This window comes from Sebastes umbrosus, chromosome 24 (assembly GCF_015220745.1).
Source record: "Sebastes umbrosus isolate fSebUmb1 chromosome 24, fSebUmb1.pri, whole genome shotgun sequence".
Classification (NCBI taxonomy): Eukaryota; Metazoa; Chordata; class Actinopteri; order Perciformes; family Sebastidae; genus Sebastes; species Sebastes umbrosus.
In genome coordinates this window covers 2,993,334-3,016,553 of record NC_051292.1, presented here as the reverse complement: position 1 = coordinate 3,016,553, position 23,220 = coordinate 2,993,334, and the positions used below count along the sequence as shown (strand labels likewise).

Below are 23,220 nucleotides of genomic sequence, written 5' to 3'. Positions count from 1 at the left end.
GGAGTGATCAATCAAGTCCTGAGATTGTTCACACCTGGTATTAACATGCGTCCTCAGTGATCCGATAGCAAGTGGACAGCTTTAAGTACGTCTGTTCACACCTGGCATTAAAATACGTCTCCACATGCGTCTTCAGTGGCTTGTTTATTCACCTTTGGGGCGCGTAGATCCCGCTGGAATCACCTGTGTGTGCAGGACCTTTAACCAAACTGAATGCAGGCCAAAGAAAGCATAAAAATATGCACATTTACATGTATTTAATAAAAAAAAACTGTTTACAATCCTAATGTTTTCTGAAGTAGACAAAAATCTGTTTGCTTTTAGAGTCCATCATTAATGTTCTCCATTTGCTGTGATATCTGGATGGGTTCAGGCCTACAGCATCAACTCTGCATCCTCCAGGGAGGCCACGCTCATCTCCTCAGCCTGCTCTTCATCATCCTCCTCCACCTCCTCCTCCTCCTGGTCCCCAATGTCCTCCTCAGCTGCTCTCTTTATGCCCCTCTGCTTCGACAGGGCCGTCGCGTAGCGAATGTTATACATGTTAAAGTCGCACCTGGACAAAGAAAGAGATTCTGATTAATGAACTGTGATTCAGCTCATTGTGAGACAGTGGGGGTTGATGTTGCCAAAATGTTGAGACTTACAGTTTGGACAGACTGTCAAAGTGTCTCTGGATGCTCTTCTGCAGCGCCTGTAGTGTGGGCAGTATGGCTCCTGACCTGCACACCAGATAAACATAATCACTCACAATTCTATAGAAACAGACAAAACTAATGAATAGAAACAGAATAAGGGAGCGGGAGCCGACCTGTTCTTGAGCTTCTGTCCGTGCAGCATGAGCAGGCTCTTGGCCCACATCATGTAGAACTGCAGGTGACCCGACTTCTCCAAACTCGCCGCCACGAAGCCCAGCAGCTTCTCGACGTAAACGTCAGGAAGAGAGCCACAAACCACTGGGACTGGAACACAAACGATCCTTTATCATTCATCACTTCTAGAGGTAGTAATTATTATTAACTAATATGTGAAAATTCACTCACTCTGCTCGTGCGGCACCGTTTCCAGCACTTCCTGCTTGAGGGCGTTTTCGTTGAGTCTAAACGCCAGGACGATGGCTGGCGCCCACTCCTGAAGCCGCAGCTGCTTACGTATGCTGACCGGCGTCACGTCCAGGTCGAGGTCGTAGGGGTCAAAGACCAGAGATCCATCGAGGGAGTAGACCAGCAGGCCCTCTGTGGTGGTGGCCGCCCAGCTACGACCTGAGAAGACACAAAACCAGTTTATTAAACACCAGTTTCCCCTCGCATTGTCTTCTAAACATGAAAACAAATTACAGGATGGAATGTGACCATTATGGGTTTCCTTTCCTTCCTCAACTTGTTGGACAATTGCGTATTAAAGTCAGAGGGAATGAGAGGGAACTGGGAATCTGCATAAAAGTTGAAGGACCGAAAGACCAAAAACATAATTTTTCAACTTTTGCAAAATGTTTACGTTCATATTTCCAAAACATGAGCAACATTTTTATCTCCTTTGTCCTGCTCACAAAACTTGATAAAGCCGACCTACCGGTGGGGGAGAACCGCAGCGAGCTCACTCTGATCTCTGGCTTGAAGTGTCGAGAACTCATATCACCTGGAAAGAGGCACAGAAAGAAATCAGAATTCAGTTATTTCCAAACTAAGCACAGCTAAGCAACACGCGCGAGCAACAGGACACTGGCTTTCGTTGACTTAACAGCCACAGGTGTCTCTGTTAACAAGCAATTTCTAATTCTTACAAACAGTCCCTTTAATGACAGCTGGTCATTGTGTTGAAGTGAGCGTCGTACCTCTCCTGACTCCAGGGAGACTGATGTTGACCCCATCCCCGTCTCCAGCTCCCTCGTCCACCAGAGCCAGGCTGCCGAACTCGGTCATCTTCCGTCGGTCCAGGAACTCCTGAAGGCAACGTAGGAACACGACATTTAGTGACATTCAACGACCAAGTTTGTAATTGCTGAGCTGAAGGCGAGGCCGTACCTCCATGGCGTCGAAGGACAGGTTGCAGGAAATCTCAAACTTCTTCATGAGCATCTGCTCCTTGACGTTGTAGATGCAGACCATCTTGGACTGGCCTCCCGCCAGGATCGACTCCCCGTCCGCCGAGTAGCACAGCGACGTGAAGGACCTGAAGGAGGAAACACAACCTGAATCATAAACTCCACAAAAAGCCATCAGATCAGACTTCCCCTCTGTGGTTTGGACCACGTTCACTTCTCTCACTCACTTGCCCTTTGCGGACTGCTTGGCTGTGATTTTATCCGTCTCTTTGCGGCCCGTCTCCAGGTCATGGCGTCCGGCCACGGAGCCGGTTTGTGTGGCTGTTTGTGGGTTCCAGAAAGAGATCTCTCCGTTCAGAGTGGCCACGGCCAACTCCTGACCATCAGGGCGATACGTCACTGACAAACCTGAGGACAAAACAAATGACTCTACAATATCCATCGCAAAAGACGGCAGTTGCTTTTCAGTTTTCAGTTCCACGGTTTACAATTAAAGTCCACCATGAACCAGATTTTGAATGTTCTGGTAATTTTAAATCAAAAACAATAAGTGTTACTCGTGCTCTCAGCTCGTTAACGCTCTTACTCTCTCTCTTTCTTTTTTAAAAACATGTAGTGGCCGTATAAAAACTGTATTTACCATCAGAGGAGAGGGGAAGTGTTTCTTTGACCTGCCAGCTGTCCAACATGTCCCACAGCCGGACGGTGCGATCCCACGAGGCGCTGGCCAGGATGGACTGGACCGGGCTGAAACACAGGTAGCTCACCGGACCCTCGTGACCTCCGAGGACCTGATCAACCACAGGGAGGAGGCAGGCGGGGTGAATAAGAGCGGATTTAAACACACATTAATATTAATATGTGTCATTATGTTCCTACCTCCAGCAGTCGGCCGGTCTGCATGGACCACAAGAAGATCTCAAAGGAATCCTGGGCTCCGGCGCTCACCAGCTCTCCGCTCATGTCTACAGCGAGGGAGGAGAACTGAGCGGGACGCGGCGAAGTGAACGTCCTGAAGTTTCTGTACCTGTAATAAATAAAACGTACACACACATTTAAAAGTCATTTCTCTTTAGACACAAAGACATTTCTGTTCCGTCTCCATCAAATGTTGGAAGTCAACCAGCTTCAGCGTAAGTCACCTACCTGTGCAGGTCGAACGCTCTGACCGTCCCGTCCAGAGAAGCGCTGACGATGACGAAGCCGCTGGAAGTGAAGGTGACTTTGGTGACGCTGCTGGTGTGCTCTGTGAAGGTGACGAAGCAGAGGCCGCTGTTGGTGTTCCACACTTTGACCTGCGGAGATGAAACCACAGTCTGGATCTGGATCTCCGACACAAACACATTTCATTTTCAATCCCCCTGAAATTAAAATGTAGGGAGTGTTGAGCGCTCACTTTGCCGTCGTCGCCTCCTGTTGCGATGTACTGTCCGTCTGGTGAGTACGCCAGCGCCGCCATGTTGTTGAAGTGTCCCTGCTGCTTGAAGACGTACGACTCGCTCTGCCACTCCCACACCAGCAGCTGACCCATCCCTGAAACAACAACACTTACATTTTTAAGGTTGCTTTCACAAGCCAAAGTCCGTTTGGCAAGTCCGAAACTTTTGGTTCGTTTTCTATTTAGTCTGATTCGCTTTTACAGTGCACAAATTAAAGCGGACCAAATTAATAAAAAATAAGTCACTGAAGGGCGTATACGAAGAGCTGCTAAATGTTGGCTTGTGAAAGCGCCATAAAAAACAAAAACAGGTACTTAATTAATTAAAAAATATATATAAAAGAAACATAATAAGACTTCTTACCTGAGCAGCCGAAGCCGATCCAGTCTCCAGTGCTGTTTATAGATACTGAGGAGATTCTCTGGTCTGAAATACTGGAAGGAGAAGCATTCAAATAAACAAAGGTAGCATCACTTAAATGGGAAAACAATGCTTTTTAAAATCTACTCTGTCAGTAGGTCCTGTCTTTTTTTCTTCTGCGTGCTCGACTAAAAATCTCATAACTAAAAACTGAACTATTCTCTCACCTTAGGGAGTGAATAAGGTTAAACTCTGGGAGTTCGTGCAGGTGGAAGATTCCCGAGGCGAAACCAGTGACCAGGATGTGAGTCGGCTTGTGGTAGGCGGCGGCTGTCAAGTTGTTAAAATCCCCCTCCTTGTTGAAGAAGTGTCTACAAGAGCAGGGACAACAGGAAAAGAAAGAAAGTTTATCCTTCATCATCTGGTTTATCTTCACTTTGTCTTTGTCAGGGAAGAAGATTTTGCAGTTTCTGGCGCTTTAATTGAAAATAAAAAATGATTCAAAGCTGCAGCACCTGCGGATTTTATTACAAATGCTGATGCTGCCATCATAGTTTTAGAGCAGCCAAGGGACAAACAAACCAGAGCTTTGTTAAGAGCCAAAAGCCTAATGGAGAGCGGGATAATTGCCACTCAAAGTGTCAAAGAATGAACATTACAGTGTTGTTGGAAGGACTTCTGGCTGAGAGATTGGAATGACAAACTGGCTATTTGCTTTTGAGAAGTAAAGAAAAGGAAGATGCATCTTACTTGCTCATCTGCTTGTATCGAACGTTTTTGGTCTTCTCCTTCTCTTTAGGAGCTTCAGCTTTCCCTCTGATGACCTCTCCCTCCTCTTTGTCCTCCACATCCTCCTCCTCCTCCTCTTCGTCCCCCTGCCTCTGGGGCTTGGGTTTGTCCCGGCTCTTCGTGAGGACAAGGCCGTCCAGCTCGGTGTCGCTCTCCCAGACACACAGCGTCCCGTCCTGGCTCACCGTGTACAGCTGACAACACAGGAACAAAACACTCATCAGAGTCTCTTTCTTTTTAATTATTATGCTAACAGTGAAAGGTAACTCACATCCAGGCTGTCCTTCTCAAAGAAGCAGCCCACGATGACGTCCTTGTGTCCACCCAGGGAGTAGTAGATGAGGTTGGCCCAGCGCTCGGCACCAAACACCCACGTTGACATGTCTTTGCTGCCCACCACAAAACACCTGAAGCATAACATCACAACCATGATGCATTTCTTCTCAGTTACAGGCTTTTTGTGTGTCTAATAAACTTTTACTCACTTGGAGTCGTCCGTCCAGTCGATGCAGGTGGTCTCATCGTAGGGGCCGTAGTAGCTCTTGTCCAACACGAAGGCGTTGTACTCGCGCTGCTTTCCAGGAGCGTGGTACATCAGAGCTACGTTGTCCTTCGTCACAACAAACTTCCTGAGAAGGAACAAACACGTCAAAGCTCAGCATCGTTTTTGTTTGATTCCAGGTTACTGTCCCACTATGGAGGACGGAAACTACAAAAATAAACAAATATATAAATATATATGCCATTAAATGAACCATAAAAACAATATTAAAAATAAATGTAGGCATTAATTAATTAATAAAATGTAACATAAATTTATAATAAAAGGGGGAATTTCATAGAAGATTAGATAAATAGTGGAAGTAATACAAAGATAAATAAATAAAGAAGCAAATTAAATATATATAAATATATTTATGTCTAATTTCATCAATTAATTAATTCTTATATTTATTTTTGGTTAATTTATTTACCAAGTCATTTATTTACTTATTTTTTATTCTGGCTTATTAATTTAGTTCATCAGACGTACCTGCCATCAGGTGAGAAGCGGATGCTGCTGACAGGCTTGTGAAAGTGGAAATGATGAAGGACGGCTCTGGTGACGAGACTGACCAGCAACGCAGCGCCATCTGTGTGACATATTTGGATTTGTGTTTTGTTTTTTTTGCAACAGGACACAAACTCTTGAATTCACACATAAGAAAAAGTTTTATCTTACCTTCATCCACCACGACTGCTAGGTTTCCATCAGGAGAGAGACCCACACAGGTTATGTTTTTTGTTGTGGAGATGGGTAATGTCTCAGATGTGTTGCTAGAGGACAGAGAAGAAACAACTTTTATTTACCAAGATCACCTGTTAATTCATGCATTATTTAATCTCTTGCAACTAGATTTGCAGGCAGGGCTTCTGCAGAGCATCCAATTGTCATATAAAAGCAAGACTAGTCCGAAACACCATGCATATATCAGCATGAACAATTCCTCATGTTATCATGTATTTAATCATGACTTACTTCTTCAGGTCGAAGACAGAGACTCTGTTTCCAACCGGACTGATCACAGCGTTGCCATCTTTAGAGAAACTCAAGTTTCCCTGACGATAGACTGCTCCGAGCAGATTGGAAAACTACAATGAAGAGACAGAGGTTTTCTTTATTAAATCACTCATAAGATAAGATCAGATATTCCTTTATTAGTCCTGCAGTGGGGAGATGTGCAGTGTACAGCAGCAAAGGGGATAGTGCAAAAAACAAGATGCATCAGCTAACACAGTAAAAAAGAGCTAAACAAAGTGCAACAAAATATGAACCATTTAAATAGAAGGAAGTATAAAATAGGAGCAGTATATACAGTATTGACAATAAACAGACTATTAACAAAATTGCACAAGTGGAAAATGATATTGCACAGTGAGAATGAATGAATGAAATTACACCTGAAAATATCAGGTTATTATCAGTTTTTTGGTGTGTAAGTGGTCTACTGGGAGCAGTGCTGGTTGTGGAGTCCTCTGTGCATCTAAGGAGAGAAACTTCACACCAAACTCCATTCAAAAAAGTGGGAATTTAACAGCATCTTGCTTACAAGCAGGTAAGAATATATAAATAGATAAATAAAATGACTTCAACCTGTTAACAAAACAAAAGTAACATGTTCGGGTTAACTTAGGACTTCATTGAAATGTTATTAATATAAGATATTTTAATTAGGAGAGCCCATGTAATAACGATATACACCATTAAATGCAGCCGAACGTTAGCGTGAATGCTAATACCTAATAATAAAAAGTCTTATTGTGCTACATGACTGTTTACCTTCACCAATATGAAATGACATACTAAATTGATCATTTTTTGAATGGAGTTTGGTTTGGAGTTCTCTCCCATAACACTCAGCAGATATAGATGTACTTACCCTATAAGCAAACTTCATTTTACTGTATTTCCTTTAAACTTCACGCATTTATCTTCTTTTTAGGTCTTCGTTTTTCTCTGTAGAAGTGTAAATAGTAAATATAGGGCTGATGTTACACATGCTTCTTCCTCCACTGCTCCACACGTGTTTGTTGACACTTGACACATCCGGTCCGAGATGAGAGTTTCAGTCAAAACACTCCGCCCTCTAGTGGCAGGGAGGGGAAACGACTGGAAATAAAATCAAATAAATCAAATAAATAATATTTTTTTACCCTTGCATTCCTCCCCTATCTATTTTCCCAAACTTATTTATTTCTCTATTCTTTTTTTTATATATACAGTATACATTCATTTACACATTTCCTTTTAAATTTCTTTATGCATTTATGCCTCACTATGCAAATGAGGGGGCTGTCATGCAAAGAAAAAAATCATGCATAAATAAATAAATACATAAATAAATACATACAACTTAATAATGAATAAATAAATGTAAAAATATATTTAAAATAAATAAATGGAGAAAAAAAAATCTAAATGTAAAAGTTAATAAAAGTAAGTAAGTAAGTTAATTAATAAATTAATAAAAGGGGAAATTAAATAGAAGAGTAGATAGATAGGGTAAGTAATACAAAGGCTCTCTCACACATGTACACATTTCCTATAGTGTCCCTATACTGTAGGATTAGATCTACTGTGTTTTTCACCAAATTAAATTCACATGTAGCCTAAAACATATGTAGAATACTAAACTAAATTGTTCACATTTTATTAAAAAAAAAGAAAAGAAAAGGGGAATCAGCTAAATTTTGGATTAAACCATTTTGCAGCGTCTCTAATGTTAACTAATTTCTGCACCTGAGCCAAACCTGCTTGCCTCAAAATATGTTTTTTCCAGAATTTTTTAACCTTAAGGTACATCTTGAACAGATGAAATGCTATTTATTTGCAATTTATTAACTATGGACAATCATGCAACTACTATTAGTAGTAAAAAATATAGACTTGAATAAAACACATTTTATATGGTTTATTTCTGCCCAACTTTCCCCTCAAAGAACCACAAAAGTCCTCACAAACTGCACTTTAATGGAGATTACAGATCATCTTGATGGTGTGAACATGACATGCATTGTTTCCTGCAGAAGTCATGTGATTGGAGGTTTGGTCCAGCCTTTTTCCTCATCATGCACCCCCTGTGATCAAAACCTCCAACTCCAAACTGGACACCAAATAAAATGTGCGCTCCTCTTATCTCCAGGAACTGCACACTGCGGACTTTAAACCTCAGACTTTGAGAGGTGAAGATAAGCCAAACGGCATTAGAGCAGCTGGGGAACATGTTCTCACCAAAGTCGCCCAAAAACCTCTCCAAGTATGCCTTCAACTCAGGGGAACAGATCTGTATGGTTGAATGTAAACCGGACTGCACCTGTAGCCTCCACTCGACCAGCAGCAGGAGACCCTGTGCAACCCACATCAAGGTAGGCCTCCTCCGGGGAGATGAGCTCCATCTGCTGCCGGTGGTCAAGTCTTATTTTAAAAGAAATGCATCTGTAGCAGTCTGGGTCCATTCTGTTTAGTTTGGCACATCAGATCAGATCAGAAATAATGATGATTATCTGTGTATGCAAAAGCTCAGAGCTGCAACCACTAGTTGATTACAGTGCAGTACAGTTACATTTATACTATAGTACTTTTTACTTTTAAGATTAAGATTTTACATGTTTACACATGAATGCATCATTAATAATCCAGTAATGTACTGTGATAGTATAACACTCACATGGGCCAACTTTCTGCATTATGAGATTGTGTACTTTTACCTTCTTAAGTACATTTATTGTAGTACTGTACTTAATTTTGAGGTACTTTACTTGAGTATTTCCATTTCTGCTATACTTCTTACTTCTACTCCACTACATCTCAGAGGTAAATATTTTACTTTTTACTCCACTGCATTTATCTGACAGATTTAGTTACTTTACAGATTTATATATTTTGTATTAATAATATGAATCAACTAATACATTATGATATATTATTGTAGATTAAGCTTCCCAGCTGTTAAGTATTTAAACTTTGCCACACACACTGCATTAATAATGTGATGTATTGTAATGCATCAATAATATTAATCCAATAATATAGTATATATTATCCTACGTACTTTTACTTTTGACATTTTAAGTATATTTTGATTCTAATACCTTTGAACTTTTACATAAGTAAGATTTTGAACAGAGTAACAGAGTATTTTTACATCGTGGTATCACTACTTTTACTTAAGTAAAGGTTCTGAGTACTTCTTCCACTGCTAATATCGATATCTTTCAAATATATGTGAGTAAAAAGTACAATATTTTCCTTTAAAATGTAGTATAGTAGAAATATAAAGTAGCCTAAAATGGAAAGCAAAGTACAAGTACCTCAATATTTTACTTGAGTACAGTTCTTGAGTAAGTCTACTTAGTTACTTTCCACCAGTGGAAAACATACGGTATCTCTGCTACACCAAACTATGTTCATTTTTTCAGACATTTTACATTTTTTACTTCTTGTGAACTACTGAATAGATGACTTTAACTCCTAGATATACAGTATACATACTGTTGGGAGGGCTCACAGGTAGTAATAGCTTATAAACCTCCGTATGTGTCAGATCATTTGATTTGTGTTGCAACGATCCTGCTCTGGACAAACGTTTTATTGTGAGTAAGTGAATGAAGCTGGTGATTCTGCTCCTGTTGCAGGTAGAAAGATCTTATTGTAGGTACTCTGGACAAAAGCCAAATGAATCATGCAAGTCATCTCATCTCAGACCGGTTTAGGGTGTCACAATAAAAGTATAAAAAGGATTACTGCCACCGTTACATTAACATATTAACATTTTTTGTACATGATTTATCATCTATCTACAAAATTAAGACAAGAAAATGAAGAAAAAACTTTATTTAAACCCATCCAGCAGCCTGGTGGCAGATTTACTCATTTCTAATTTAATATAATAATAATAAACTTTATTTTTTATAGCACTTTTCAAAACAAAGTTACAAAGTGCTCTACAAGATATATCAATGCTGCTGAATTCAGTGTTAACAGGTAGATTATTACAGTGGATGCATGTCATTGGTGCAACAGTTATCCAATCGTTAATACCTGTTTGGTTTGTTCATCTTCAATGATAACATGATAACATGCAAGAACATATGTATATGCAAAAATGAAAGTAAAGACAGCGCGGTGGGACGGCCGGCAGTCATGATGCAGGTAGGAAACATATTAGCATTATTATAATAATAATGTTATTACTATGAAAACAAGCTGAAGGGATGTAGAGAATATTAAGTAACTTAATGATAATAATAATAATAATAATAATAATAATAATAATAATAATAATAAATAACTTTATTTATAAAGCACTTTTCAAAAGATGTAGCTACAAAATAAAATAAAAATGCAAAACATTCAAACAAGGGCAGATAAAATTAGACAATAAGAGGACAATAGATGCTAAAATATATAAGGGAAATGAAAAACAGTCCATTAAGAATAATATAAATGAGAGAATTTGTAAAAATATATAATATTTTAAAGATTTTAAGACTCTTAAAATGCCACCCGTATGTCCTACAGAGCAGAGTTGGACCTCTCTTGGACCTCCTGGGACCCTGAACCCAAGCTTGGGCCTCACATGAGTTCCTATTTCCACTCTGTACAAGATAAACAAACCATAAAATACAGTGGGGTCACTGGGACACAGTTTACAGTGTGATATCATAAAGATACCATCAGCGTTCACTGCTGTGGAGACATTTCATATAGTAGAGTCTGATGTTTCTGGTAAATGTTTGTCTTGATACGCTGTAGGTCTGTGTGATTTATTGAACTTTGAACAGTTGAACAGCTCTCATGAGCCCAGAAGTCAACATGTCAGTGCTTGTGTCTGTTGTGATGTTTTAATGGACTGTGCTTTTAGTATTACTGCCACTTTGTCACTTTAGGACATTAGGATGCATAATTATATGAAGTATGGTGTGTCTTATATGCTATAGTGCCAAAGACAAATTTCCATTTTATGCAAATCTAATGGACGATAAAGTAATCTGAATCTGAACACGCTGCACTACACTTCGTGCTTAACACAGAATTATGATGAAACATTAAAGCAGTGTGAAAGTAGAAGATATTTCCCTGTTTGCAGTATAACTCTTCATGTGGGGTTGACTTCCTCCTTCAGGTCCGTGAGGTGCCGGTGACGTTAATCAGAGTCACGTTGGGAGGCTTAAAGGCCAGTCATGTGGTTTTTAGGCCCCAAACCAGCAGGTCTGGACTGATTTCTGTTGGACCCCCATTTTAGATGACAGCTTATTGGAGGAGTCAAAGTGTTAAGTGGTATTTTAACCATTTAAATTCAGTTTACCACCTAATCCAGCCACCTCCTTTTCAGCCGCCCGCATACTCAGAGAACAGGTCTGTGTTTTGGTTAAAGAGACCAGTCCAGCAGGATACTGGCAAGCTTGCTACCTTGATGCACAGGGAGATTAAAACTGTCGGTATGGCAAACTGTTGTTTTCTCTCACGAAGCTTAACTCATATCATCTCATCTTAAGCACATAGAGGTGTTCTAAATTTAACTCTCAAAATCATTTTTGAATCCCGAATGAGGCTGTTATAGTAACCTTTTATGATATTTATTTGCTTATTTTTGCCTAGTTTGGTTGGAAACAATGACTTTTCAGTAGCCTTGCTGTTATACTATTTGATCATTTCCAGACATGTCTTAAAAAGCATCTTATTTTATTTTGAAAAGTTGCAAAATATGAAAGCATAGATGGGAGGAAAGCAAGTATATAAGCCGATTCGTTGATCAAAGATTAGCCCATATTCTTGTCCAAACATAAACAAATTAAATTTACATGAAGCCATTTACAATGTTGGATCTAATGGGGCTTGAATTTCAAAATAAAAGCTGATGTAGTTAGTGTTTATGATCCTTGCAGACTATTTCCACACCTGATTTCCACTAAAATATGAAATGTACACATACTAAACCCCCCTCCATCTCCATATTAAAGACTTTTTTACAGTTAACTTTTGGGATTTCTGTTCATTGAGAGCAGCGATTTGAGAATGGAGGTTTTAAACAAGGGAAGAAGGAACACATACAGGCTGAATGAGGTCAAGTATTTTGTTTGTTTTGCCCTGAAGATGAACAATGATTGAACAGGAAATTAAAAGTGTGTTTGAAGTCTTTCTTCTTGAGCCAATACAGCCAACAAACAGCAGCTACTATAACTCACTTCTGTTGTGTTATTATAAGATTTAACAGGGTAAATATGAGGGTTTTCAGTTGCAGAGGATCCTAAGTCTTGTTATATACAGTCCCTAAGTTTCTAGAAGTAAAAAATACTGACTATTTCCTCTCATTTTTCCAGGAGAATGGCCCCGACATCGAGAAAGGCCTTGACAACTTGGCCTACGAGTACGGGAGTCAGAGTGAGATCTACCCTCCACCCAAAACTGCCTCCAGAGCCACTTTGAAGCTCCTAGGCCTCACCACCGAGCACCAGGCCCACGCCATCGAGAGCCGAATCTGCAGCCTGAATGGAGTTCTTGCTGCGAGCTTGTCTGTACCCAGCAGCTTAGTCAAAGTGGACTATGATACCTCAGTTATCACGACCAAAGAGATCGCCCTGGAGCTGCAGAGCGTGGGATTCAACGTGGAGTCGGCGGTGCGGATCAGGGTGGACGGTATGCACTGCCAGTCCTGTGTGCAGTCTATTGAGGGACGCATTGGTGCTCTATCTGGGGTTTCATATATTCAGGTGTCCCTTCAAGACGCTGCAGCGCTGATTGTGTATCAACCTCTTCTGGTTACACGGCAGGAGCTGAGGGACGACATCGAGGATATGGGTTTCGCTGCAACTTTATCAGCCGAGGTTCCATCTGGATGTATAAGCTACTGGCAGAGGGACAGTTCGACTGTAACGATTTGGATCGTAGGGATGACGTGTAACTCCTGCGTGCAGTCCATAGAAGGGAGGATGTCTCAGATGACGGGAGTGCAGTCCATAGCGGTGTCGCTGAAGGAGGAAAAGGGAACGATAACCTTTGACCCCAGTCTGACGGAGCCGGAGCAGCTCAGGGAAGCTATCGAAGACATGGGCTTCGACGCATCACTTGAAGGTCGGCAGAAATGTTTACTTATAATTACATTTTGTGGGTTAATGTAAACAAGAAGTGATTTTAGTGTGAGTGCAAAAGTTTTATTTTGAAAAAGAGCGTCCCTATGGACCTCTCTTTAGCTTCAAATAATGATTAGTTTCATTATCAATTAATCTGCAGACTGTTTCCTTCATTAATGCATTCATTGTTTAGTGTATAAAGTGTCAGAAATTAGTGAAAAACAGTGTCTATCACAATGTCCCACAGCTAATGTCTTCTTTGGTTTAGTTTATTTCAGTCATTTTCAATTTATACACCTCAAATACACATAAAAAAAGAAAAAAATAATAAAAATAATACGCCATTTCTTTTGAAATAGTGACAAACTATGGAGGACGGAACCTGCCAAAAATAAATAAATAAATGACTCAATAAATAAATAAATGTGTCATTAAATGTAGCAAAAATAATACTAAAAATAAATTTTGCCATTAATTAATTGATAAAATTTGACATAAATTGATATTTCTGTTGTTATTTGCTCCTTTATTTATTTAACCTTTTATTAATTCCCTTATTTATTTACTCTTACTCCCTTTTATTTATTTATGTATTTATTTTTTATTAATTTTTGTAATTATTTTTTTATTTTTGCATCTATTTTTGCATTTATTCTTTCTTTCTTTATTTTTGCATTTATTTTTATTTATTTTTAAATGAATGCTTTTTAAGACATTTGTTAAGAAAGAGAAGAAAATTACCAGCATGCAATAGAGAGGACATAAAGAGTAAAGAAAATACAAGTGAACACAAATAGTCAGTGAATGTGTGACCTAATATAATCTATATTCTGTACACAGAGAGCTCGTAAAGGTAGCACCTGTACCTTATGAGCAAAAAGACTTTGATTAAATTCTTTCCAGCACACCTCATGTTCACCTCAATTCAGTTTCCACCGGTTACCGTGGAAACCACACAAGTATGCTCTCGAGTTTGACGTGGAGGGCTCTCACGCCGGCCGGCTCTTTTCTTGTTGGATTTAATGACGAAAACAGTTTGCCAAGACGTAGGATTAACTCAGGCAGATTATGAGCAGATTCTTTTTCATTTCCAGCCGTCAAGGTCGAGCTGGGGGTCAAGTTTTTAACTCTAAATCAGAGAGATGGGCAGCTATGTTCTTAAACTTGGCATATAAGTAGTATATTATATCTTTCTATTGCTTTACTGATATAAATGTAAGCTGGAAGGTCACATTCATGTGTAAAATGCCATGTGGGGCTAGTAAATCTAGCAATTTGCTTGCCCGATTGGAGTGGATTAGTTCACTAAAATGGACAGCTGCAGTATTTATCCTGCAGTTTGTCATTATATTTAAGGATACTGACCCACTACTGATCTACCTTTAAGCATGGCGCTGCCACTTTGTTCCTCTTTCTCTACAGAACCAAAGAGCATCCAGGGTCGTGAACAGTCCCGGCCTGCTAGCTCTGGACTCTCTGGACTTTCTGACCTCTCTGACTTACCGTCCAATAAGGCGGGAGTCAGCAATGGCACTGGATCACAGGCGACCTCTGGGAGCCAGATTAAAGTACAGAAATGCTTCATTTGCGTAACGGGGATGACCTGCGCCTCCTGTGTGGCCAACATTGAGAGGAACCTGCGCAAACACAAGGGTAAAGCCAGCTCGGGTGTTGTTATACAATGTGTGTGTTTACATATGAGACGACTTTATGTTGACTTCTAGGAATCGTCATGGTGTTGGTCTCGCTCATGGCGGGGAAGGCAGAGGTGAAATATGACTCAGAGGTCATGGACGCTGCTGCTGTAACTCAGCTCATAGAAGATTTAGGCTTTGGTGCCAAGCTGATAGAGGACAATGCAGTAACACACGGGAAACTGGACCTCATTGTGAGTCCATTAAGAAGAATATAATGCATTTACTGTTAAAGATAAGACATGTTATTGTCCCATAATACCACAAAGAAGTCATGTTATTCCGCCATTTCTCCTCGTAGATAACAGGCATGACATGTGCGTCATGTGTGCACAAAATTGAGTCCAAGCTCACCTCAACCAAAGGGATCCTCAAGGCCTCCGTCGCCCTTGCAACCCAAAAAGCCCAGATCCAGTTTGACCCGGAAGTGCTCGGAGCTCGAGATATAATCAAGATCATTCAGGTAGAGATCACGTTCTGCTTTAAACCTCCGGTCCTCTCCTGTCAATCTGTGACTGGATATCCTCATGTATATTTCTCGTTCCAGAGTCTTGGTTTTGAGGCGAGTCTGGCGAAGGCGGGCTTCAGAAACAACCTCGATCACACAGAAGAAATCCGACAGCAAGTATCTGGTTTAAAATTGTCATTGTCAGAATAAGTGCACTCTTAAAATATCATCTTGAAGACCTTCAGGCAGCCCTTTAGACACTTTAATGTCTAGGTTATGGACCCTGCTATTGTGTCACTAAATGTGAAATCACCCCAGATGGGACTGAACCCACAATCCCTAGCTTAGGAGGCCAGTGCCTTATCCGTTAGGCCACTGGGGCTGTATTGGCAATCAAGTGCTATGAAAAATCCATGGTTCAACTGTCTTTTAAAACGACAAATGTATGCATGGAAATCAATAGAAATCAGTGCAAAGACAGCAGATAATAAACTGATAATAAAAGGAAAAGGAAGGTATATCTTAATGCTGTCTTGTTTCCATAATTTGACACATTTCTCTCCAGGTGGAAGAGCTCCTTTCTGCTCAGCCTGGTGTTCGGCGTGCCCGTCATGGGCCTCATGATCTACATGATGGTGATGGACAGTCAGCACCAGGACCACGGAGGCTCCATGCCCCAGGAGCAGAACCTGCTGCCGGGCCTTTCCCTCCTCAACCTGGCCTTCTTCCTGCTCTGTACACCTGTGCAGGTGAGGGAACAGGCCTGTTTAAGAGCTGCCGTACATGTGGACACAAGTGTAGGAGAGTTCATATAGAGTTTCTTTACCTTGAAGGGGTCTTGTGATCCTATACGGTAGTAAAGTGATACTTTAATGCACGTCTTAGACACTGGATAGCTCTTGGCTCACCAAGCTGGGGTTAATAATCTGGCTCAGACTCTTATGAATGAAAGTACCCATTCCTTCTTTGCTTCCTTCAGCAACAGGGGCATTCATCAATGTTGAGATTGTGCTTTCCAAGCGTTAAATGTGTTTCTTCCCTGCAGATCTTTGGAGGCCGATACTTCTACGTCCAGGCGTACCGCTCGCTGAAACACCGCACGGCCAACATGGACGTGCTGATCGTGTTGGCCACCTCTATAGCTTACATCTACTCCTGCGTGGTCCTCGTCGTAGCCATGGCGGAGCGAGCCAGCCAGAGCCCCGTCACCTTCTTCGACACTCCGCCCATGCTGTTTGTGTTCATCGCGCTGGGGCGATGGCTGGAGCACGTCGCAAAAGTGAGAAAAACATATGCACTTGTTTTTTAAGTTTAGATTGTTTCCAATAATTACACTAATTTAAAATGTTCTTATATGCAAAAATACTACATATTGCACCTTTAAAGTAATAAGAGCCCAGAAAATGTTTTAAATATGTTTGTTTTCATGCATTTTCAGAGTAAAACCTCCGAGGCGTTGGCCAAATTAATGTCACTGCAAGCCACTGATGCCACCGTGGTCGTTTTGGGACGCGACCACTCCATCATCAGGTGAGACACGCAAGATACAAGAAATGAAAATGTAGTCCAGAAGCATTTGAAGTGTGTTAATTCTAGATGTGAGATGTGTAACTGTATTGTGTGGGTCAGTGAGGAGCAGGTGGTGGTGGAGCTGGTCCAGCGGGGCGACATTGTGAAAGTCGCCCCGGGAGGAAAGTTCCCCGTTGATGGGAGAGTGATTGAAGGAAGCTCCATGGCGGACGAGTCCTTGATCACAGGTAGGACGAACTGAGGTGGACTTATACCCTGTTGACAGCTGATGATGGAGGACGTCTCTTTTTCCAGATTGATTTAGTTTTTAGGGATGGGTTCTTGGCGAGCGATTGATATGTTAATCATTGTAAAAAGCAATGCATTTCTGCAAACTATTAGTCTTTGACGGAGCTTTTGCAATATTTTAACTTGAAAAAGTGTCAACATCAGCTTCCTGGTGTCAAATTGTGTCAAAACAAGCCGGAAACACAGCGACAGATTTACAAACGTCTGTTTTCTGATTGACAAAAGACGGTTACGTTCACAGAAATCTAATTGTGTGTAAAGTAAAAGTTTGCTGCAATCCTGCTTTTCTTTGTTGTGATGTAAAAGCTGGAATTGCATTTAAAGTCCTTATAAATAAACTCCTCATTAGATTAGTATTTTTAATGGATGCATTAGCTGACACCATTTACCTCCAAGCCATTAAGGACATGAAATCTAATTTTACAGCCTTAAAAATGATGTCATAATAAAACAACAACATTTGCATTTTTCCTGAAGTTTTTTGTACATCTTCCTCCTCGTATCTCCGTCAGGCGAGCCGATGCCCGTCAGTAAGAAGGTGGGCAGTTTGGTGATCGCCGGCTCCATCAATGCTCACGGCGCTCTGCTGGTGGAGGCCACTCACGTCGGTGCCGACACAACGCTGTGTCAGATCGTTAAACTGGTGGAGGAGGCCCAGACCTCGAAGGTAAGACGCAGTTTGAGCTTCATCTTCAACCTCATTTATACCCCCGAACGGACGAAAATGTTATCTGTAATAAGAAAAAAGTGTCTTTGCTGTGGTGCAATAGAAATATTTGTCCTCTCTTGTGTCTGTTTTCAGGCCCCCATCCAGCAGTTTGCAGACAGACTCAGCGGCTACTTTGTTCCCTTCATAGTCATCGTCTCTGTGCTGACGCTGGTCGCCTGGCTCGCAATCGGGTTTGTCAACTTTGACATCGTGAGGGAGAACTTCCCGGTAGGTGCGCTCACTAAACCAGCTTTCATAAAGACTGATATCACTCCACTGATGATAACCTGTTCTCCTCCTCACAGGGTTACAACCAGAACATCTCCAAGGCCGAAGTCATCGTCCGATTTGCCTTCCAGGCGTCCATCACGGTCCTGTCCATCGCCTGCCCCTGCTCTCTGGGGCTGGCGACCCCGACAGCTGTGATGGTGGGCACCGGGGTCGGAGCTCAGAACGGGATCCTCATTAAAGGAGGCGAGCCGCTGGAGATGGCTCACAAGGCAACGCTCTTTATTCTCTTCATACTTACATTTTATTAGATTGTATTTTAAATATATAGTTAATTTCTCAGTCTTGGTAAAGAGAGTCTTTCCTGCTCTTTTCCAGACTTGAACTTAATCTTTAAACATCTGTAACTTTTGATTTAGCTGGAAACTAATTAGTTTATGTGTCTTAAGTGACATTTTCGTTTTAATATCTAATCTATTTCTATTCCAATTAACTAGAGACTCCGTTAACTACTTAAACGCTCTAGCAGTTACCTGCAGCTACTGTAGAAATGTGATATGACTGCTTCTTTTCATATCTTTCTCCTACAAATATTATGGCTGTATTTAGATCACATTTTCTGTGCACATTTACCCTCCAGAGAGGAAGTCACCAATTGGTTTCCGTGACTTTTAGCCCCATTTAACTCCCTGAATGACTTCCTTTAGGGGGAATAATCTATCTTTCCAGCAGATGCAGGTCTTTAAAGGTATTTTCATGATCTCACAGATGTGACAGTCTGCCCAGGATGAGAAGATGTTTGCCAACGTTTAAATCCAACTGCGAGCGGCACAGTCTGCGGAAACATTGGATTTAAACTTTTGCTCCAAACAAACATTTTATCATTCTGTGAGATCACAAAAATACCTATGAAGATGCAAATTGCTGATGGATAACGGCTGAAGGCTGCCAAGAAGATGGAGCCATGACTCTGCTGTGTTTCTGCTCCCTCAGATCAGCGTGGTGATGTTTGACAAGACTGGCACGATTACAAACGGCGTCCCGCGGGTGACTCGTGTGCTGGTGCTTTGGGAAATGGCCCGCATGCCTCTGAGGAAGATCCTGGCGGTGGTCGGCACGGCGGAAGCCAGCAGCGAGCACCCGCTGGGCATGGCCGTCGCCAAACACTGCAAAGAGGTGACACAGATGCTTCTATTCGTGTGTCACTCTGTAAAGCTTTAATAGCTGTTCTGATAATCTGTGTGTGTGCACGTTACCAGGAGCTGGGCTGCGACCTGCTGGGCTACTGCCAGGACTTCCAGGCGGTGCCCGGTTGTGGGATCAGCTGCCGGGTTTCCAATGTGGAACATCTGCTGCAGCAGCAGAACGAGGAGAGCTTCCTGCTGCCGGGAGCCACCACCGACGAAAGCAGCCTACTGTCTGCTGCCGAGGACGCCGCTGCAGGTCTGATGGCCCCGGGTTTACTCTCAGGATTATATATTTAATCTGTTGATTATTGAAGAACAGCTTTACTTTTTGTGCTCAAATTTATGGTTTTAATTTAATCAATTTCCACTTACGATTAGCTGCCTTTAGTGTGTAAACAAATACATGTAAGGCCTCTAGTTATTGTAGTAAAAGCCTAAACCTACCATGTGTACAAGGCTGGTTTGCACAGAGGGTTAGATCGTTGTGCAAATGATGCAAAGGTCATTGGTTCAATCTCCATACTAGCATACTGGGAAGGATGTGTACTCATCCACTAACATGTTTTTCAAAGGTCAAAGGTCTTATGGAAAGAGACCCTAAGATGAAAGAAGTCCTTCTTGTTAACCACAGACAAAAATAACTCAATTATTCCTTAATTTGTACCTGAAAACTAACCAAATACTTATTACAATCCATGAACTATCCCCTTAAAGTTACATTATAATACCTTAATTGCATCATCAATATCACTAGATGTTAAATTAGAGATGCTTTTGGTTCTATAATCTCTAACGTTTTTTGAAATACAGACTTAAATTCTACTAATTGACACAAACACACTGTCTGCCATCCCCCCTTCTTTGCTCCACAGTCATTCAGTCTGATTTTTACAATCCGTCTTTTCTTTCAGGCGAGCCTTCGTCCTACTCGGTCCTGATTGGGAACAGAGAGTGGATGAGGAGGAACGGCCACCACATCGGAGCAGACGTTGATGCCGCCATGTGCAGCCACGAGACGAAGGGGCAGACCGCCATCCTGGTCTCTATCGATGGTGAGGATGCAAACTAAAAAACAACACTGACTTTACTTTCCTCTCTTACCTCTCACCTCATGGTATGTGTGTGTTCTCTGCAGGTGTGCTGTGTGCCATGTTGGCCATCGCAGACACGGTGAAGGCAGAGTCGGCGTTAGCCGTGCACACACTCAAGAGCATGGGCATCGAGGTGGTGATGATAACAGGAGATAACAGGCGCACAGCTAAAGCCATCGCTGCACAGGTAAAACACACATTTATAAAGGATTCTGATTTAAAATGAGGCACCTGAGTGTTTAAAATTAAATGAAATGTGTGTTTGACCTCAGGTGGGGATCAGGAAGGTGTTTGCAGAGGTGCTGCCTTCTCATAAAGTGGCCAAAGTGCAGGAGCTGCAGGAGCAAGGCCGGCGAGTAGCCATGGTGGGGGATGGCGTCAACGACTCGCCCGCTCTAGCTCGGGCCGACGTCGGCATCGCCATCGGCACAGGCACCGACGTGGCCATCGAGGCGGCCGACATCGTCCTCATCCGAGTAGGTGACGTTCATGGGTGTGTAGAGATACTGTATGGTGACGTCTTTAAACTGAAGGTTTTAACGCTCTGCAGAACGACCTGCTGGACGTGGTGGCCAGCGTGGAGCTGTCCAAGAAGACGGTGCGGAGGATAAGGACCAACTTTGTCTTCGCCCTCATCTACAACCTCGTAGGAATACCCATCGCTGCAGGTGAGGACCAATGATACACCAACAGAACCCTCACTATCTGCTAACAAAGAATCACAAAGGAGACATTGAACAGAGGTCTTCTTGATGAAAGCCTTTTGTTTGTTGGCTCCTAAGTGAGCTTTAACTGTGTGTTTGTTCAGTATATATTGAATGAAAGCCCCGTTGCCCATGCATCCCTCTCCTCTGTTGGTTACAGGTGTGTTCATGCCGGTCGGCCTGGTGCTCCAACCCTGGATGGGCTCTGCTGCGATGGCTGCCTCGTCTGTATCAGTGGTTCTGTCCTCATTACTGCTGAGAATGTGAGTCCATGCTATTTGTTGATATACGTTATTATCTGTTATTAGTAGTCACTTAATGTTGGAAGTTCCTAACTTGCTAATATTACAAGACACATTGAAAATCCCCACAATTTCTGCCTTAAAGAAACCCATATGTTTCTCTTTTATTGTATAATTTATACATGCATTGTGTCTTTATTCCCTCCCTGGTGTATCCTATGACATTCTCTTGCAGTGGCGTCTCCTCATTAGACGTTTCATCATATCAGGTGAATATAATAACTGTCTGTTCCCTCCAGGTACAAGAAGACCTCGATGGAGCTGTACGAGGTGCGAGCGATGGGCCAAATGAGGAGCCTCCGGTCGTCTCAGATCAGCACACATCTGGGTCTGGACGGCCAGTGGCGCAGCCCAGCTCTCCCCGCCGCAGCAGCAGCTCGGGAGCAGCTCAGCCAGACCGGCGCCGTCCCACCCTGCCAGGCAGCATCCATTAACTCTGTCCAGGAGCAGGACCGCTACTCCCGGCTGGACTACCAGACTGAAGACGACCGTACTGTGTTGTAAAGGGAAAAAGGGAAGAAGGTTTCTCATGTTTACGAACTATTTCTATGTATTTATATAAATAGATTGTGCACAGAAACTCTAAAAGTGCACTTATTCTGGCACATTCACACTAAGTCGACACCAATCTATAACTTTATGAGTAAAATGTCTAAAAATCAAGCTGCTAACACTCAAAGTGAAGGTATTACTGAAGCTTTGTGTCATTTTTCTTTTTTCTATTTCCACGTCAGCTGACAGGAGCCACATAAATCGAACTCGCGATATGAAATAGGTTTGCTTGTGTGCAACTGCTGCACAAAATGCACTTTTACAATATACATAACTCAGAATAAAGCCCCAGTGTTTGGATAAGACTGTGTCGGTGTGAGAGTTATAAATAATGCATGAGTAGATAGAGCACACTTCCTAGAAAGTATGTTTGTGTTGCTCTGATTCGGAGCTTTGATTGGAAAACTGTCCCTCGAGCTGAGAGGAAAATATTGTTTCCATGTTGCCGTACATTATTATTCTAAAACAAAGCTTCACACGTGTGTAAAGTGCGGCTGTTATATATAGAAGCAAAGAAGAAGAAGAACTTTTCTTTCAAATGTATTTTGAGCTGTGAAGGATAATTAATGGAGTAGATTAATCAAATGAGTCATGGACTCCATCGTTAACCAGGAAGAATAGATATAAAAGCTTTAGGGATATAAATATGACTATTGTCCGGCTCTCAGCTCGTATAATAGAACTTTTTTTTTCACAGCAGACATTTTGACGTGTGAAAGCAGGAAACGCACAGGTGTAATTAATCAAGTTAATGTTATAAATTACACCTGCTGAGCCGAGCCAAGAGGTCCATTCATTTTTCCCCTGCAGTACCAAGAAACTGCTGCTCACACACAGGTAACTGTTACAGGATCATTTCACTCAAATGTGTGACAGTTTGCCTTGCTATTCTTAATATTATAATAATATCCAAACTGCAGAACCTCGGGCCTAAAATATGCTAAAATAAATCTGGAAATAAATGAAAGTTGATAACTAAAGGGGACATAAATAAATATATGACTTAAGTATCAATAGATAAATGGATAAATATATTTATAAATAAATACAGGAATAAATTGATAAATACATAAATAAATAAAATAATAAATAAATGCTGAAATAAATAAATGCTAATATAAATCTGGAAATAAATAAATGCTGAAATAAATCTGGAAATAAATAAATGCTGAAATAAAAAAAAAGTTGATAACTAAATGGAACATAAATAAATATATGACTTAAGTATCAATAAAGAAATAC

General features: G+C 41.5%; 3 protein-coding genes across 3 annotated transcripts in view; 1 reads left to right on the top strand and 2 right to left on the bottom strand.

Moving 5' to 3' along the window:
• The window catches only part of LOC119484008 (multidrug resistance-associated protein 4-like), a 221,378-nt gene that overhangs the window by 95,937 nt on the left and 102,221 nt on the right, over window positions 1–23,220 (bottom strand). The window lies entirely within an intron of this gene.
• pwp2h (PWP2 small subunit processome component) lies at window positions 243–7,237 on the bottom strand. The gene is made up of 21 exons (XM_037761662.1): window positions 7,053–7,237; window positions 6,152–6,264; window positions 5,855–5,949; window positions 5,666–5,765; window positions 5,118–5,261; window positions 4,904–5,039; window positions 4,594–4,826; window positions 4,071–4,214; window positions 3,847–3,917; window positions 3,441–3,577; window positions 3,191–3,339; window positions 2,924–3,071; window positions 2,685–2,835; window positions 2,272–2,452; window positions 2,025–2,172; window positions 1,835–1,943; window positions 1,573–1,638; window positions 1,044–1,262; window positions 812–962; window positions 648–722; window positions 243–556 (listed from the first exon to the last, which is right to left on the bottom strand). The coding sequence occupies exons 1-21, from the start codon at window positions 7,068–7,070 to the stop codon at window positions 376–378; spliced, it is 2,769 nt and encodes a 922-aa protein (XP_037617590.1). The 5' UTR covers window positions 7,071–7,237; the 3' UTR covers window positions 243–375.
• Window positions 8,267–22,281, top strand: atp7b (ATPase copper transporting beta). Its single transcript, XM_037761640.1, has 21 exons — window positions 8,267–8,538; window positions 12,496–13,246; window positions 14,668–14,898; window positions 14,970–15,133; window positions 15,241–15,402; window positions 15,487–15,560; window positions 15,953–16,136; window positions 16,433–16,666; window positions 16,826–16,917; window positions 17,017–17,144; window positions 17,718–17,872; window positions 18,008–18,142; window positions 18,220–18,414; window positions 19,136–19,318; window positions 19,402–19,585; window positions 20,241–20,381; window positions 20,465–20,607; window positions 20,693–20,896; window positions 20,971–21,088; window positions 21,285–21,387; window positions 21,666–22,281. The coding sequence occupies exons 1-21, from the start codon at window positions 8,395–8,397 to the stop codon at window positions 21,928–21,930; spliced, it is 3,990 nt and encodes a 1,329-aa protein (XP_037617568.1). The 5' UTR covers window positions 8,267–8,394; the 3' UTR covers window positions 21,931–22,281.

Excerpts from the sequence above, each read along its gene's own strand:
- pwp2h (XM_037761662.1), bottom strand. Across the intron at positions 5,262-5,665 it reads CGCTTCTCACCTGATGGCAG|GAAGTTTGTTGTGACGAAGG; the intron begins GTACGTCTGATG and ends GTTCCTTCTCAG. Across the intron at positions 4,827-4,903 it reads TTGAGAAGGACAGCCTGGAT|CTGTACACGGTGAGCCAGGA; the intron begins GTGAGTTACCTT and ends CTGTGTTGTCAG.
- atp7b (XM_037761640.1), top strand. The coding sequence starts at position 8,395 with ATGTTCTCACCAAAGTCGCCCAAAAACCTCTCCAAGTATGCCTTCAAC. Across the intron at positions 16,137-16,432 it reads TGCTCTGTACACCTGTGCAG|ATCTTTGGAGGCCGATACTT; the intron begins GTGAGGGAACAG and ends TCTTCCCTGCAG. Across the intron at positions 16,667-16,825 it reads GGCTGGAGCACGTCGCAAAA|AGTAAAACCTCCGAGGCGTT; the intron begins GTGAGAAAAACA and ends ATGCATTTTCAG.